The 15,486-nt window shown below is 34.3% G+C and overlaps 3 protein-coding genes across 3 annotated transcripts; 2 read left to right on the forward strand and 1 right to left on the reverse strand.

The window, feature by feature from the left end:
* The first annotated feature begins 412 nt into the window (after positions 1–412).
* On the forward strand, positions 413–3,357 carry LOC112521218. The gene is made up of 3 exons (XM_025129942.1): positions 413–546; positions 1,222–1,719; positions 2,555–3,357. Exons 1-3 carry the CDS (start codon positions 456–458, stop codon positions 3,091–3,093), a joined length of 1,128 nt encoding a protein of 375 aa, XP_024985710.1. The 5' UTR covers positions 413–455; the 3' UTR covers positions 3,094–3,357.
* Positions 3,358–6,275: 2,918 nt separating this feature from the next.
* LOC112521167 (GTP-binding nuclear protein Ran1A) lies at positions 6,276–8,530 on the forward strand. Its single transcript, XM_025129876.1, has 8 exons — positions 6,276–6,404; positions 6,545–6,614; positions 7,342–7,398; positions 7,500–7,617; positions 7,713–7,802; positions 7,879–8,058; positions 8,142–8,219; positions 8,306–8,530. The coding sequence occupies exons 1-8, from the start codon at positions 6,402–6,404 to the stop codon at positions 8,373–8,375; spliced, it is 666 nt and encodes a 221-aa protein (XP_024985644.1). The 5' UTR covers positions 6,276–6,401; the 3' UTR covers positions 8,376–8,530.
* Positions 8,531–11,583: 3,053 nt separating this feature from the next.
* Positions 11,584–14,152, reverse strand: LOC112521151. The gene is made up of 3 exons (XM_025129855.1): positions 14,011–14,152; positions 12,871–13,280; positions 11,584–12,686 (listed from the first exon to the last, which is right to left on the reverse strand). The coding sequence occupies exons 2-3, from the start codon at positions 13,243–13,245 to the stop codon at positions 11,874–11,876; spliced, it is 1,188 nt and encodes a 395-aa protein (XP_024985623.1). The 5' UTR covers positions 13,246–13,280; positions 14,011–14,152; the 3' UTR covers positions 11,584–11,873.
* Between the last annotated feature and the right edge of the window lie 1,334 nt (positions 14,153–15,486).

Below are 15,486 nucleotides of genomic sequence, written 5' to 3' on the forward strand. Positions count from 1 at the left end.
ACAATCTGTTATAAATTATATTATGTAAACCTAACTACTTCAAACACTTTATTTTGGGAAACATGTTACGTTTTAATGCAAAAAAAAATATGCTATAATTTTATGAACAAAAAATATTAAAATTATCATGGACGTTCCAATCTTTTTGAAGATACTGTTACACCTGATGCCTTTTGATACATTGAAAAATGAGATAACAAATATACATATAAATTTCATTAACGATAATAAGAGGTACAACTTTTGTCTTCTAATAAAACTTAGAAAGATACAGAAAATAAAGTGCAATTTGTCATTTAAAGTGTGGTGCATAAGTTGAGGGGTAGTTTCGTTAATATCTATAAGCACGAGGGCCTTTGTAGGGGTTTGCATGCATAAAACCGCCTCTCTGCTCACTCTATTTTTCACTCCAAACCAAGTTTCTCTCTCTCTCCATCTCTAATCTCTCTCCATATATGAACAGGGTTTCAATAATGGAAGCAGCCACCGTACTGTCGGTGCTGCTGCTTTGCGCCACCACCTACACCGCCGTCGCAATCACCGACGGTAACCTACAATCCACTACTCTTCTACTACCTTCGTTAATTAAATCAATATTTCCTTTTCCACCGTTTCATCGTTTTTTTTAGGTAGTTTAATTTAATTACAAATCTTTATCTTAAAACGAGTTTTTGATATAAAAATGCATGTTTTAAATCATAAATGATACTCTTTTTCATGATTAAGGGACCGTTTAACAAACGCTTATCAAATCACATTATTTTACCGGATGAATATGGTAATGACCAAGAATCTTACCGGTAAAAACAAGGCGAAGACCAAGAGTCTTGCCCGGTAAGTGAGGATGATAACTCTTACGACGGTTAGCACTTATCGGGTAAATTGTTGCATACGAAACTTTTTTTGTTGACTAACAGCTTACCCGGTAAGTAGTGATAGTTTTGAATTTTACAAGCAAGCATTTACTGGATAAGTGTTAGGTAAACGACCCTTAAATTTTTTGATGAAGTTGTACGAATCAACGCATCAGATGGTTGTACATGAAATGTCTGCAATTGCACGTGGGTTGGCACATGCTCACGCCACGCTGTCTACTATTAGGATAAATGTATTTAAGATTTTCATTCTATATTTGAATTTATTTACAAAATTGAAGAGACTTGAACTCATTAAATGTTTTTTACTGTATAAATGATTTTTGTTTTATTGATAAAAATGTAGGATTGTTGTCAAACGGGAACTTCGAGCTCGGGCCGAAGCCTGAGGACATGAAAGGCACGGAGGTGCTAAAGCACGATGCAATCCCAGGGTGGAAGATATCTGGTTTCGTTGAGTATATAAAATCGGGGCAAAAACAAGGGGACATGTTGCTGGTTGTCCCCGAGGGAGCCTATGCAGTTAGGCTTGGAAATGAAGCAACAATCGAGCAGACCATAAACGTGACTAAAGGGATGTATTATTCCATCACGTTTAGTGCTGCTCGAACATGTGCGCAGGAAGAGAAATTGAATGTGTCGGTTGCACCTGATTTTGGGGTGTTACCGATGCAAACTTTATATAGCAGTAGCGGATGGGATTCATATGCATGGGCTTTCCAGGCCGAGTATAGTACAGTTACGATTTTGCTACATAATCCCGGAGTCGAGGAGGATCCGGCATGTGGCCCGCTTATCGATTCTATTGCCATCAAAACTTTATACCCTCCCAGACCATCAAAAGGTCAGTAAAATCATTTTATTGTAAAAAGTATATTCTTGATTCAAAAAAACCAATCATTTCGTGAGTCGATCGATGGTTACTCACATAAAATTTGGTTAACATTAACGTAAATTACGTTCTATGACATGCAATTTTTTATGATTTTGACGTACTTTTTTCGTCTTAATGACTTTTCATTCACTTGACCTGTTTTCATTAATTGTACGTGCTTTATTTTCATTTTTAGGACCTACATATGAACATACACTGAAACAACTTTTATACATAACAAAACGTACTTGATTTGTTATAAATAACAAGACAACAGTCTTAAATATTTTCCCGACAATGTATAATAAACGTAACTTAGCTTGTTCTGTCAAGTACCCACTTGAAAAAGAACCCCTCAAATGAAAACCAAAAACCAAATAAGCAAACGACTTGCATGTGATTGGTAAAGTTGTCAATATCGAATTCAAGAGATTTTGTCGATAGTACAAAACGTCTTAAGGATAAGAAAATACATCTGTATACGATAATAACAGTTATATTTTACAATCTATAAAACATATTTTTGTGGGGACATTTGAAAATTGAATTATTGAATGGTGTCATGGTGACCTTTTTTATATGCAAGCTGTGGTTATAATTCACTTGCAAAATCCAACACTTTAATGTTTCTTTGCCACACAAAATCCAAGTACATGGTGGCATTGATCCATAACATCTTGTGGGTGCAAAAATGGCACATCAATCCATGTGTATATATTAAATGATGTGACATATCACTAATATACAAGGTATTTTAATGTAAAAAAAAAGATGTATTTTGATTTTAAGAATCTGATTGATGTAGATAATATACTGAAAAACGGAGGATTTGAAGAAGGGCCGTATATATTTCCAAACACATCATGGGGTGTGTTGGTACCACCAAACATCGAAGATGATCACTCTCCACTCCCGGCTTGGATGGTGGAGTCACTTAAAGCTGTAAAGTACATTGACGTGGACCATTTCTCGGTACCACAAGGAAGACGGGCTGTCGAGCTTGTGGCAGGGAAGGAGAGTGCGATAGCTCAAGTAGCCAGAACAGTTGTTGGGAAGACATATCAACTTTTCTTCGCTGTTGGAGATGCTAACAACGCATGTGAAGGGTCTATGATTGTGGAGGCGTTCGCCAACAAAGAAACCCTCAAAGTGCCTTATCAGTCGAAGGGTAAAGGAGGGTTTAAGCGTGCGGTTCTTAAGTTTGTGGCAACTAGCACAAGAACCAGAATCATGTTCTACAGTACTTTTTACACTATGAGAAGTGACGATTTCTCTTCACTGTGTGGACCTGTCATCGATGATGTTAAGCTTTTGAGTGTTCGAAACCCTCGTAGACTTGCGTGAAAGGATCGAGAAGCCATGGTCAATTTGGTTCCAAACTAAAGTGATTGGAATATTTCTAAACTAAGGACGGTTTTTTTATTTAGTAAAGAATAAACAAGCTCTTTTTTTGGTTTTTCTTAATTTAGTATAATGGACTTCATACATAAGAGTAGTAACCTAAGAAGGGTATATAAAGAGAGTTGAAAATGGTGTGATTTTTATTCTATATGTAACTTCACTTTAATAAATGAAAAAGATGATACATGGTGTGTATTTATCCTATTAGTATACATCTCTTTTTCATTTTTATAATACATACCTATGTATGTATGTATGTATGTATATATATATATATATATATGTGTGTGTGTGTGTGTGTGTATGTATGTACGTTTACACGCATACACGTCTTTTTATAAGCCAACTCAATAAACCTCTTCAATTGACATCGGCGTCAATCAACTGGGGTCTATTAGTTCATAATGGTAACCAGAAACTTACACTTTTTTTTTACCTTTGATTTAATTATATTCACCTTTTGTTGCTCGATTAGCACTGGCCCCAACCAATCCAGCTTTCTAAATGTGGATATGTTTGAACAGTTCCATTTGATGGTTGTCGCATTCCAATCACACTTTATGTTTGATTTGGTTAATTATCTTGCCATGTTCGTTAAAGTGATTTTGATCCTTCTTTTTATTTCGGTGAACACCTTGGATGTATGACCCATTAATTTTTTGACCATCTTATCCCTTATCTTACCGTTGATTTTGAATAGTTCTTAGTTAACTCGTTGGATTGTTGGAAGGTTTTTATGGCATCATTTTTGAGATGTACAAATAGTCTTTACATGACCAAACAACATATTATAGTCGATTTTAAGTTAAAATTAAAATACAAATAAAATTTGGATTTGTTTTGATATTTTTTAAAAATACATTAAATAAATTCACAACAAATATTAATACTAATTAAATTTTTTAAGTAAAAGTCACAAAAACAATTTATTAAACATTTAGGGGCCGTTTACCAAATGCTTACTTGGGTAAATGAACATCAAGTCATTTTACCTTACCAAATGAATATGGTAAGGATCAAGAATCTTACCCGGTAAGAACAAGATAACGACCAAAAGTCTTACCCGGTAAGTGAATGCGACGACTCTTACCACGGTTGCGCTTACCGGGTAATTGTTGCATATAATATCGTTTTGACGGACTAAAATCTTATCCTGCAAGTAAATAATAGTGTTAAATTTACCGGTAAACACTTACCAGGTAAGTGTTTGGTAAACGGCTCCTAAGTATTGTTCTGTAATGCACAAGAATTGCTCTTCAAACTCTATAAAACAACCAATGGCCAACCGATAAACACATTCATATACATGATAATCATTGAACTCCACCAAAAAAACTTACATGATAATCAAATACAACAAAATACGTTATCATTAACTTTATCTAAAAAAAAATACTTCATCATAAAAAATAAAGTAAATTGTATCATTATATTTATATTATATTATTTAATTTGACACCTATATCAGTATATTTTTTGAATTTTTTTTAGTACGAAATATTTAATAACTGAAGTCAGAATTATCTCAACAAAAAAAAGATGGAATTGGGCCTAAAAAGCAATTTTTGTTCATGTTGGCATGTTCTTTGATAGCAGCTTATAACTTTTATTTTTTATTCAAACATAAATTTAAAATTTTCTTTTTGTAATAAATTGTACTTAATTTCTGTTACCAATTTACAATAAAACATTGCATCTCATTGACATGTACCCATATGTTTAAAATATCTTAATATTAAAGTTTTCAGCTTGTTATTACACTCATACAAGTTTTTAAAAGTCCACGTTCGATCTTCACAAAATAATTGAAACCAACTGATAAACATATTGAAACACATATTAGAGGTTGTTTACCAAATTTTTTATTAAGTCCTGTATGAATAAATTTGTCTATCTGGATAAATTTATTTGTCTGGATAAATGGGTGGTGTTGTTTATTTTTTTTTATCTAAACCAACAGTCTGAATAACATAAATGACCGATTTACCCCAAATATTAATTATTTGAACATCAAAACAAAAATCATAAAGAGACCGAAGTCCGAAGATGGGGTGTCTCATATGGAAAGGAGGCGGTGCTTTAAATAAGAGGTAGGAGTGTCATTTTTGTGGCTGAATGAGGACAACACATCATTTCTATCTGTACGATTAAGCCATGTCCTGTATGAATAAGCCGTAAGTAAACAATTCAAATGAGTTGTGCGAATAAGCCAGATAGACCAATAAACCTTATTAAGCCGCACGTAAACAGCCCATAAGTGTGGAGTTATCGTAACATGAAAGAAAAACTATATAAAATTTGGATTTTACTTTGTAATGCTCATTTATTTATAGCTCTTGATTTACAATAAAAATTTACAAGGTACACAACTAATGCTTCAAGGGTACATTTACCGATGATTTACAATAAAAATTTTATTATATATTGTACGCATTTAATATTGTATATGTTGTTCGTACCATCTTTTATCTTCATGGTCATCAGATAACTCATGAAAATGTATCACACTTTATTTGCAACAATCTTCAACTCTTCTTGGTGTCAGTCTGACTTTTCATTTGTTTCCCATGTAGCACAAAAAAGTCGAGTAATTAATAATAATGACTAATAATTCATTAAGTACGTTGTTATTATGTTACAGCTCAATCAACCCAACCCTAAAAGTAGTGTTGAGCAATCGAAAAGTTTCTGTATGTAATATCAAGGTTGGGTCGTTCAACTGTTCCTAAAACCCAATGGTTGAACCCTAGTTAGAATAATATATAAAATTAAGGAGGATGTTTAGTAAGAAGTATTAAGCAGTAATTAATGAGAATGAAAATAAAAATAAAAAAACTGTTTGATTTTTTATAATATAATAGATTCATTCGTTTAAACCCATCTTACGCAAATTTTTATTTCAGATTAAACGGAGAAAAATGAAAATTCATTTTTCCTTTTTCATTGTCATTCCCGGTGGTTTTCATTATAAAAGTTTTCTTAAAACACATCTTACGCAACTATCACGTGACAATCACGTGACAAGTTAATCAAGGGCTTACACTGAAGGAATTTGATCGGACGGTAGAAAGTGATGCGTGAGATGAAGGCTAACATTTATCAGTGAAGAAACTTGTGTTGTATGTGGTCTAGGGTATCGCTATTTTCATACGCAGAATCTGAACCAGCTTCCCTACTATATAACTCCCCATTCAAACTCCTCTCTACTACGCCTTCATCCCGCTCCTTCTCGTCAACGTAGAGCTTTCGAAATGGTATGATCTCGCCTTATTGTCTTAATCGATGATTTCATGCGGATTTGTGTTGTTCCGATGAAAAACGTTTTAAGTTATGGTTTAGTTTTTGTTTGCCTTTGTTTCGTTTTATTGATTTTCTGTTGATATATTGTTTTTAGGCTTTGCCAAACCAACAAACTGTTGATTACCCAAGTTTCAAACTGGTTATTGTTGGCGATGGTGGAACTGGTATGTACTTTGAATTTGTTGGATACGATATGATCATCTTTTGAGATTTCTAAGATTGATTATCATATGATTTCTTAATTAGGGTTTAGTTTGTGTGATATTAGATTATAATAGCTTCATAGGATTTCGTGATCAATCTATGGTTTTCCTTTTAGCTTCGATATCTGTCATCTTAATACAATTTTTAGGTTTAGGGTTTATATCATGGGAATCTTCTGCCCTGCTTAATACTTTGTTCCATAATTGGGGTTCGCCTTTTAAAATTTTGATAAGATCATTTCTAAGGAATATAACATGACAAATTTTCTAGCATCAAATGATCAGGATTATGTATTTTAATTTAAACAACCCAATCGAATATCCAAACCAAACCAAATGAACCTTTTTCTTATCAATGATGTTGGCAAGATGCACGTAAACCTTTCCTCCACTTCAAGGGGTAGAGATTGAGGTATAGAAGCTGTGTTCCTAGAGACCCCCAACTTGCAAAAAGTCTTGCGAATAGAACGTTTTGTGAAGAAATTAGGTATAGAAGCTGTGTTCCTAGAGACCCCCAACTTGCAAAAAGTCTTGCGAATAAAACGTTTTGTGAAGAAATTAGGTATAGAAGCTGTGTTCCTAGAGACCCCCAACTCCGCTACTATGAAAGTTTTAGTTAGATTTTTATTGGCGGTCATTATCATGGGGACTTTGGTTATAAGTGTGTCTGATAGTTCTGTTTGTGCAGGGAAAACTACATTTGTGAAGAGACATTTGACCGGAGAATTTGAGAAGAAATATGAACGTAATGACTGGTTAAATATTGTTACTTATTGGAGTTCATGTAACCAACTTTTTTTCTCGGACATAAATGGTTGATAATGTTGTTTTGTTGATCATGGTTAGCGACAATTGGTGTGGAGGTTCATCCCTTGGATTTCTTCACTAACTGTGGTAAGATTCGGTTTTACTGCTGGGACACAGCTGGGCAAGAGAAATTTGGTGGTCTTAGAGACGGATATTAGTAAGTATCGTTTATATTTCCAGTTTTTGCTATGCATGCAATCATATGAATTCTTGAGCCCTAACAAGGAAATTGGTTGAATGATTTGGTTGCAGCATTCATGGTCAATGTGCCATTATCATGTTTGATGTAACAGCCAGATTGACATACAAGAATGTACCCACATGGCATCGTGATCTTTGCCGGTATGTTTTATGTTGCTTTTGGTTTTTTGACGGGAAGGAGGGTGTTTTAGAGATTTAAGTGGTGTTTTGGTGATAGGGTATGTGAGAACATTCCGATTGTACTATGTGGAAACAAGGTTGATGTGAAGAACCGTCAAGTGAAAGCAAAACAGGTTACATTTCACAGAAAAAAGAACCTGCAGTATTATGAGATATCAGCCAAGAGTAACTACAACTTTGAGAAGCCTTTCCTGTACCTTGCCAGGAAACTTGCTGGGTAAGAGTAACGATTATTAATTAAATTACGAGTTAAAAACGACAAAAAGTTAAAAGATTTATGAAATTTGGGTTTGTGATTAGGGATCCTAACTTGCACTTTGTTGAGTCTCCTGCACTTGCTCCACCAGAAGTCCAATTTGATCTTGCTGCTCAACAACTGTAAGATATTTGATTCTTTCTTTTTGTTGACATCAATCTCATATTTTTATACTCTTTTATTAATTTATTTATATACATGTTTGTAGGCATGAAGCTGAGCTTGCACAAGCTGCAAGTCAACCCCTTCCAGATGATGATGATGATGCTTTTGAGTAGAGACAAGAATCCTGCATTTGGGAGAGGATAACAAGAAAGCAATTACTGTAATTTTTATCATCTATCTTTGTTTTACATATTTTTATTCAAAATGATAATGATGATTATGATGGTTTTGGTTGAAGTTTTTTAATTCAATTAAATGTTTTCATGATAAAAAAAATCTAGAACAACATGACATTATGGGCCTGTTTACCTGAACATTTATCCGGTAAAAGTCACCACTTGAAACTTATTTTACCTCGTAAGTAGGATAAGAGTCATCACCCTCACTTCCGAGGTAAGAGTTTTATCATTGCTCTTAGTGGGTAATTTTTCGGCCCATATTTACCCGGTAGGAAAATGACTTGAGTAAATAATTACTGTGTAAGGGTCTAGTAAGAGCCTCATAGAAATTCGTTATTTCTCTATCAAAATATTTGCACATTTACTGGCTCGAACTTGCATCATTTGTAAATGTCAACAAAATGCAACATTATCTTTCTCCTATTATACATGTTGGAAGATGGAAATATATACACACAAGTATTCAGGATCACCCTTGTTGTTGACTTCCATCCATTCATCCACCTATGCCATGAAACTCAAACCCATCACCTTCATCCCTCCTGTCATATAACTAACATCATCATTAATTGTATATAACATAATCATATCAAACTTTTCAATGGTTCAAAAACCAGACTGCAATCATGAAATTCTTCAATAGCACTTTTATTATGTTGTTTCTTGATGTCTGAAAATTAGAAAAAGGATTTATGAAAAGCGAATATCATCATCAAATTGCAATACATCCAACCTTTCATCTGTCTGGTCATTGTCACCTTTGACAAATGATGTTTTTTACCACAATATTCTTCTATTTTACTATTGTCTAATGATATTTTCAACATTTTCATAAAAAACTATTCCATCTGCCCCAAAACAAGTGTCTACATTACTATTTTAGTTTGTCTTAAAGTAAATATCAACTTTCAAAAATAGATGTTTACTTTCTCATTTTATCATTAATTATAAGGTAAAGGAAATTTATTTCGTATTTTACCATTTTAGACATTTATTTTATGATGGAGGGAGTATTAAACTACTTTAAGATGGGTCATATTGAGTCCCCACTGATTTGTACCATGGAACTTCATTATATTTAAAGGCCACCAAACTTCAATTTCATTATTGCACAAATCTGGCCAAACCATTACACCACTCGCATACCATCATGAAGAGGTAGTTACAATTTTAAATGTTCAAAAATACTTCACCTGAATGAAGGGAAGGGAGCCAAGTCTCCAGGGAACACATCTTGCGTATGCAGCATGTCTGTTTCTGTGACTCGAATTTAAGACGTCACCAGAACAAATAACAAGTTACACACACAGACTTCATGTTCAACGCTAATAGTATAGTAGTTTCATAATAAGCAAACACAGCACAAAATCGTCTATCTTTTCAATTAACATATCAAATAAGAGAGAGACTGATCATGTTACAGTATAATATTGATGATAAATGAATCATTTCCATTAACTTTCATCGGGGCAGCAGGAAACAATGACTCAGAACAGCATAAATGTTGGTTTCCAGTCATATGAGTAACATTAGTAGCTCCAGAATCGCCTCTACCAACAAACCATCTAATTCATCTTATTAGTTGTTGTCAGGTTTCTTAAGTTGTTCTTTTCTTATATTATCAATAACAAAGTCTATGCATGATGCTCTCCACTCAGATGAAAATCTGTAGTGTAGTTTACTTACAGTTCACATGAGGTTTCCTCTCACAACAAACCTGCAGTGCAGTCAAAAAAACATTGCATAGGATACACTTATTTAATAAGTGCTGCTTTCTTTGCAACCCTCGGTGCTAATTATTACACAATAAGCCAAAGATATATCAGAGAAAAACCGTGATTTTCTAACTAGAGGATGTTCCAGAAAAGGTGAACCTGGCGTACCAAGACTTATCAGCTGGAAGTCTTCTTCATAAGCAACATACCCTTGTCTTTTGCAGATGGTAGAACCACATAAAAACCAATAAAAATGTGCAGAGAAGAGCAAAGGGGACCAAAAAATGGGAATAAGCTTCTAACGGTTTTAAAAAGCGTTTTGGAGGACTAAGAAATAATTCTGTAACACCCTAGGTCAATCGTACCACATGTTGTCCGCTTTGTCCATGCACGGACTAACGGTTTTAAAAAGCGTTTGGTAGAGGATGTATCTAGTCCCTTATAAGGCAATCTTAGTTCCCTTCCCCCAACCGATGTGGGATCTTACACATTCAATGGCTTATGTTCTAAAATCCAAAAACAAATTTTGTTTTCAAATGTAAAGTAAATATTTTGGAGGACTAAAATAATGACAAAACATGAAAATAGAGAAGATAGCCAAGACCAATATGAAGACATGCTTGTATGTCGCAAGAATACAGGTAAAAACTAAGCAAAAACACCTTTTATCAACATATCATCTCCAGCTAGTGACGAAAGATGAAGGCTGGCCTGAAATAGCAACAGTCAGCTAATAATGATAAACAATGACAGTGGTGGCTGAATCAGTGAGCCGCCACTATCTTTTTATTGTTCAGATAAGTGCCAATGGCAACAAACTGTCTTATCTGTAGCAAATGGATGCTGAATATGTCCCACTGCTTTTTCCAAGAGAAAGGCAGCAGAACCAGAATCTTGTTTGGACCCTTGGAAGCAAGAGATGCATGCCTCCAATTGTGGCTCTGGAAAACGTACAGGAACCATCAATAACATTCTAAAAAAGAAAGTAGAGAAAAGAAACAAGAAACAAGGAAGTTATCCTTAAAGTAGAGTGAATATTTCGAAGAAATCTTAACAAGATTCCAACCAAAGTAACATACACAACAATACATCTATCTTCATGAAACTGAACCAAAACAGCAAATAGAAGTAATCTGGGTTCCAGACTTCATATGCACTGGATTTGAATTGCTAATGCTACATAAGTGTGCAAGAAATATATACAAATAATCTGCATACATAACAGTTAAATGGACAAGTATGAACTCTAAGGTCACAACAATAAAGAATTAACGATAATATCAATCGCTACTATCTGGTGCAACATGAGCATGAATTATCCCTGTATTAGCATTATATGATAATAACAGGATAACAGAAGATGAGGAAAATGGGCACAATATCTTGAATATCCCTGAACATAAATGGCACCAGAAACTCTTTTCTCGTAGCTGAATGGACGTTCAAGATATTTATCATAAAATTGGACAATAGTTTATGATGTACAAAATAATGAAAAACAAGATGGAGCTTGATTTCATCTCATAAAAGCTTAGATACATTGCATTACTAAATACAAAATCGAAAATTCGAGGCAGCTGCAGAGATTTGGCAGAGGAAGCTACTACATCTAATACCTCATATTACTTCTTACAATGTTATTGGAATTGTACAAGAACATCCTAATCTTAAAAGGGGGGAAAAGAAAAGGTAAAGAAAGAAAACAGTCAATTCACTGTCAATCAAGAATACCAGCTCCAGAAGATATTAAATGCCTTAGCTCTGTCAAATGTTCATCATTTGAAATATGGAGGTTAATACGAAGGTTGGTCAATAATGCTTCTTTTTCCCAACTTAGTGGGCCAGAAGCATATAGTGCCTCCAAAGTGGAACGATAAGCATGCAACTCTAACCTATGAATACTCACTGCTACTTCCTGTTCAGGAGGGGAGCACTTTCCCTCCTCATCCCGTGAAGTATTAAAAGACTCCCCATCACTAGAAAGAATATCTGTTCCTTGACAAGTAACTGCATCATAAGGACTAGACAACTTATGACCGTCACTAGGAACACTACAACTACCCACAGAGCACAGGTCAGTATCAGAGTCATTAGATTCTGATATTCTTGCAAGTGTACAGCCAACACCATTTGTTTTTCTTTTCTCCATTTCACAATAACCATTTAAACTATTGTTAGAGGAGGCTTGCACGTATTTGTTACCCAGAGTATCTCCTGGATAAGCAAAAGCATCTACCTGATTGAATGAATGTCCTGAAACATGTCTCTGACTGCAACCTTTCTCAGCAGCTTTGAATTTCTTGGCTTTCCTAGGACCTTCAAGAAGAGATGAGGAAAAGGGGGAAGTTCTCTTCAGCTTCTTAGATACAGCATAAGATTCCTGTAATCTAGCATCAATGTAGACAGGTAAGCAATCATCCTCTTCCTGACAGATCTTTGAACCAGCTAGCAGCGCCTGGATGTCCATCTTCACAGAACAATTTGGTTCAATTGCCTTCCCAAATTTCAAATCTTCATAGCTTCCAGATATCTATATATAGTAGCCAACAGATCACCAAAAAAGATTAGGATTGTAGATGAGAATCATTCATACAAATAAGAAACCGTGCATATTTGAATGCCTTAAACAAATCCTGAAGGTTATTTTTCTAAGAAGAAAGAAAACCACAAGTCAAATTAAGGGATAGTAAGCGAATGGATGAAAAAAGAATTACCTTCCCAACTGGAATCCACTGATCATCACGGCAGGACTGTCTTGCCCTGATGTTCTTTTTATTGACGCTCATTTCATGGGTGAACCCATGTGGCCTCACCAAAAGGCGACCCCCCCGTAAAACTTTTGATACAGTTGCTATTTTCCAGGAATTCTTATCAAACACTTCCACAATATCACCACTCACCAACCTCTTTGAACCGTTTGCAGGAGGGCAAGGCCTGATGAACTTCCTAGATACCTTTTCCACACCTTGGCAACCATCATATCTCACATTGTAAGCATGTTCATTTTCAGAAACGATTTCTGCAACATGCCATGATGCAGGCACCTCCTTGTTCATAACCTCCAGTTTGCTACCCTTCTTGAACCTCATGGTATAGTTAAACTAGCGAATAGGTCAACTAAAACCTGCAACAACAAATTAAAGAAAAAGAAACCTCCATCAACAACAAAAACCAAATTATATCTAAGCATATGGTTGGAACATAACAAGATAACAAAAGCAAACAACACATTCAAAAGCAACCTTCACTAGTTTGTATTAGGGCAGGCATACAATTGCTAAGGATTACAAACGACAAGATAATAGCATTTTCTAGTACAACAGTAAGAAGATCCGGTTTCCTAATGAATATCAATCGTTTCATCAATCCAGATTAGCAAACATTACACAACACAACTATTAATACTTTTTCATAAACCGTCATAGATCTTTGTATTCAGAAACTAAATTACCCCAAAACGGGAAAAAAGATAGGAAACAATCAAAGATTTGAAGATGATGAAACTATCAACTGAAAAGCAACAGATAATTTCATAATCCCCACACAAAGAAGAATTAACAATAAGATGAATTAGTATCATCAGAACACGTAGGAATTTCGTCTACAGCAAAAAGTATGATCAAATCAAAGGGCCAACTATTTAAATTTAAAAAGTAAAATACTTGACTTTAATCCCCCAAAACCTAAGCTCATCAAGCAAAACAATCAACAAAAGATGCAGCAATAACTCCAATCATCCAAAAAATAAAAATTAAAGCAGTATATACTACAAGAAAATCAAAATCAAAGATCTTGAATCAAAACCAGTAAATTGGGGAAACAATCAATACAACAAAATTAACAAAATCACTAACCTTTTTCTTCAAATTGGGAGAATAATTTGTATTGGTAAGCTGTTTTGAAGGTGAATTGATGTTTGTTAAACTCTCGGATCACCGATTTGTGTTTTCTGTCTTCTAGGGTTTGGTTGTTTTCAATTGTTAATTTTGAAAAATTAAGAAAATAAAAATAAATTGTGAAATATATATGAGGTTGGAGGGTATTGATGTAAATTGGTAATTGGATTAAACCTAAAAAAGGGCAAAGGGGGGGTGCGTAATGCGCGCAGTCGTACAGAGGAGGCCTAATTCGTGTGGGAGAGAAGTTTTATCTCGATAAATAGCCTTCTTCACGCGTATCCCAGAGCGTGTATTACACTCCACCTCTTTGAAATTTTCTCTACGCCAACACCATCCTTAAAAACCATTTTAAGTGAATTTGTGATTTGTTCCATTTCTTTTGATATCTTAATTAGCATATTTATAGTAGGTTTATTATGGATTTAATTTTTGTGGTATTAATTTATTTTGGTTATTATTTATTTGATTAATATTGTTAAATAAATTTATTAACTTAGTTAAATTAAGGGTTATTTTAGTTATTTTTATCTTTTTTTTTTTGCCATTTTTCTCTAAAAATGTAAAAACAACATTTGTATACATATACAAAGGTATCATCAAAGTGAGATAGCTAAAACCAATTATAATCTATCATTTGAGAATACTCAATCTATATGTATATATTAAAGGAAGAACCAAGAGTATTGAGGTGACATCATGAGAATTGAGTATTGAGGTGTTGGTGAATTTTGGTTGAGTTTGAGATATCCCACATTGACGAAGAATTGAAAATTTTGAACAAAATGAAGTATATAAGAAAGATGAATTGGATGCTGTAACATCCCAAAATTTCAAATGCTTCAATATATCATAATGAGCATCCTAAGATCAAACACTTACATTGCAGCGGAAATAAAATTTCTAATCTTACAATTTATATCACCATCTAAACTTACAATMTTGACGAACATACTTTGTTCGATATAACAATGTCTTGATCTGCACATGTCCTTCTTTGATGTTAATCCTTATTTCTCTCTTTATCCAACTTTTCTTTCCAGTCTAACAGCCGCCTGGRTGAAAAAGTTTTAAAAGAGTTTTGGGTGAGCCTTAGGCCCAGTGAATCCACAGTTTTCATGCATGAACAACAACTTTTATAAAAAAACAATTTTCACGAAGCTTCATAAATTTAGCATGCCTTGATGAGAATAATGATTTTCACAAAATAAAGATATTTTAGCGCGTGTCTACATCACAAAGCAACAGCGTCATGGAAGATGTCTACCTCACACAGCATTACCTGGCGAACTCACACAGCATGTCCGCACTTACGGCTTAGACAAGCTCACAAAGCATGCTCGTCTTTACAAAATCATATCGTAGTACATCCCCATTGACACACAAATACTCAGAACACATATTATAAAAATATCGAACTTTTCACGCATATAT

This window comes from Cynara cardunculus (assembly GCF_001531365.2).
Source record: "Cynara cardunculus var. scolymus isolate 2C chromosome LG 11, CcrdV1, whole genome shotgun sequence".
NCBI lineage: Eukaryota > Viridiplantae > Streptophyta > Magnoliopsida > Asterales > Asteraceae > Cynara > Cynara cardunculus.

Excerpts from the sequence above, each read along its gene's own strand:
- LOC112521218 (XM_025129942.1), top strand. The coding sequence starts at position 456 with ATGAACAGGGTTTCAATAATGGAAGCAGCCACCGTACTGTCGGTGCTG. Across the intron at positions 547-1,221 it reads CGCCGTCGCAATCACCGACG|GATTGTTGTCAAACGGGAAC; the intron begins GTAACCTACAAT and ends ATAAAAATGTAG. Across the intron at positions 1,720-2,554 it reads CCCTCCCAGACCATCAAAAG|ATAATATACTGAAAAACGGA; the intron begins GTCAGTAAAATC and ends TGATTGATGTAG.
- LOC112521167 (XM_025129876.1), top strand. Across the intron at positions 7,803-7,878 it reads TGGCATCGTGATCTTTGCCG|GGTATGTGAGAACATTCCGA; the intron begins GTATGTTTTATG and ends TTTTGGTGATAG. Across the intron at positions 8,059-8,141 it reads CTTGCCAGGAAACTTGCTGG|GGATCCTAACTTGCACTTTG; the intron begins GTAAGAGTAACG and ends GTTTGTGATTAG.
- LOC112521151 (XM_025129855.1), bottom strand. The coding sequence starts at position 13,245 with ATGAGGTTCAAGAAGGGTAGCAAACTGGAGGTTATGAACAAGGAGGTG. Across the intron at positions 12,687-12,870 it reads AGTGGATTCCAGTTGGGAAG|ATATCTGGAAGCTATGAAGA; the intron begins GTAATTCTTTTT and ends TACTATATATAG.